The sequence below is a fragment of the Laccaria bicolor genome, genomic scaffold, assembly GCF_000143565.1.
Source record: "Laccaria bicolor S238N-H82 LACBIscaffold_25 genomic scaffold, whole genome shotgun sequence".
Classification (NCBI taxonomy): Eukaryota; Fungi; Basidiomycota; class Agaricomycetes; order Agaricales; family Hydnangiaceae; genus Laccaria; species Laccaria bicolor.
Genome location: NW_001889896.1, coordinates 11,936 through 14,134, shown reverse-complemented (window position 1 = coordinate 14,134; position 2,199 = coordinate 11,936). Strand labels below are relative to the sequence as shown.

The 2,199-nt window shown below is 43.3% G+C and overlaps 1 protein-coding gene across 1 annotated transcript in view; it reads left to right on the top strand.

The window, feature by feature from the left end:
* Positions 1 to 658: 658 nt before the first annotated feature.
* LACBIDRAFT_330019 (uncharacterized protein) overlaps positions 659 to 2,199 on the top strand; it is a gene marked incomplete at both ends in the record, with an annotated part of 2,899 nt that continues 1,358 nt past the window's right edge. Inside the window, 5 exons of the mRNA XM_001884342.1 lie at positions 659 to 681; positions 864 to 881; positions 1,134 to 1,329; positions 1,380 to 1,696; positions 1,747 to 2,171. Of these exons, the coding sequence (XP_001884377.1) occupies positions 659 to 681; positions 864 to 881; positions 1,134 to 1,329; positions 1,380 to 1,696; positions 1,747 to 2,171 (979 nt within the window). The remainder of the gene's footprint in view (positions 682 to 863; positions 882 to 1,133; positions 1,330 to 1,379; positions 1,697 to 1,746; positions 2,172 to 2,199) is intronic.

Here is a 2,199-nt window from a genome sequence, read left to right as displayed (position 1 = left end):
GGTGGTTGCCTGAAGTGTATAGATTACGCTTAGTCTCTTTCCAAACCCTCATGTAATCATTGGATGACTGATAGTGTATTAGCGTTCAGTATATGAATATATTGGAAGAGGAATTTCACATTTCTGTAAGGTTGATGATCCTCGAGAGGAGGAGCATATTCAACGTATGGAAAATCTTGGTGTTCCCTTTCAATGTCTCTTTCCAGATGGCTGCAGTTACGTTTTTTCACGGGGGAAAATGGCAGAGAGGGAATAGTGGAGGAGGGAAAAGACCTCCTTCCATTTTTTATAACAAGCCTGTTGAAGTGAGGATTAGCGATGTTGCTGTGTGCTTTTCTTCCCATGTTTGTCTACTGTTGAAATGGCCAAAGGATATAATGATGATGTGTAGTGGGAACGAGGAAAATGTGGGTGTAGCGGGAAAGAGGAAAATGTGGCCGTCGAATAGCAAACGCAAACATTCATAACAGATTTGCATTTCCAGCTACGTAAAATAAAAAGTTGGCAGTAAGACTGGGATGAGCACACACCCAAGCCATAAAAGCCGGCCAGCAGGACTGGATAATAGTCAATTAGAAACACAATCTCATATTTCATACACTTCGCATACTCTTTAACGGCGGCTTCTTGTGAACTTTTAATTTTTATCACCTTCAATATGACTGCAAAATATCAAGATCTGTATGTCGCTGACAGCCTCATCATACATTGGTATAAAGGTAGCTTCAATATATACCACCATAACTGTGTTACCAGTTTAGTTACTTAGATGGACCGACGATAATTACAGACAGACATAATTACAGAGGAAGCTAATTAAGGTTTTGTCCTGTGATGCGATCATAACTGTTCCGCTATTTAAGCTATTTAAGGTTATTAAGGTCTGTTCTTTTCCGTTTCGTGTTCGATCTGCTGTGCCGATCAGTTATGTATATTTTTGATAGATGATATATAAAGTAATTCCCTTTCCCGAATCAGGGGTGATTGTTTGTTCATTGTATTTGGCATGAGTTGTTCTCCCTCTCTGCTCCCGACTACCATTTTCCATCTACCTCTTTGCTCCCAAATACCATTAATTATATCATTATGAGTACTCATTCTCAATCCCCTGAACCATCTGCCCCACTTTCCAGTCAAACCAAGCACCATGGGTCCGGGAGGCATTGGACCGATGAAGAAAGTGCTCTATTGGAAAAACATCGGGAGGAGTACAGAGACGCCAACGACGCTGCTCGTGCTGAGATATTTTCTCGAGTTTTGCAAGACATGCTCGACATACTCCCCAATGGAAAATCGTTCAAGAAGGAAGAAAGATCAGCTGTTAAAAAAGTAAGTACTTTTTCCAGGGGCCCTCTAATTGATTCCTGACGGACTTGTAGGATATTAAAGAGTGGTTTGCCCGGTACAGTCGTAAGAGAAGTCAGAAAATGCCGAGGATGGGAAAGTCGTGGCACGCCCGGCGTGTGTTCCAGCATGAGAACAAGGACACCATCGATACCGAAGCGAAAAGGCTTTGTGCCGAAGCCATTGAAGAGGGACAAAAGAGGCCTAAAGGGGGAGATCCCACTCATTTTGATTTTCGGGAGTGGGTCGTGACTCAAATGATGGGAAAACTGAAGAAAAGGGAGAAAGACGTACTGCAGAGGACGGCCGAGGAGTACAACAAGAAGGGAGTTGACCCGGAACTCAAGTCCAAGTAAGTTAATTTTCATTATTCTAACGTTGGCTTATCTGGACCTTTGGTAGACTGGCTGTAAAGAACTGCACAGCTCGGATGCATGCATTTTCCAAGGAACTTTATGACACAATGGGTGTCCGGGTCTTTATCTTAGGATGTTATCTGAAGCCCGATGGTAATTTGGACGTCTCGACGTATGACTTCAATCAAGAACTCGGGAATGGGAAAGACTTTATTGATAACCATAGCCGGACTTTCCATGAGGAAGGAATATCGGTATCTTCTTGGAGAGCACACAATGAAGAATACTATGGGTTGGAGGATCTTGCTTCGGCCGAAGGAGGACACCGATCCCGGGGTGCTATGACTTTGGAGAAGAACCTATACCTTGAACCTATTCTACCCGATCCATCGAAACCACCACTTAAAACTTCCCGTGATATTCGAATTTGGCGGCTGAATGTTCTTCGTACATTTGTCAACCAGCACTATAGTAAGCCGGTCCCCAGAGATTCTGCCCA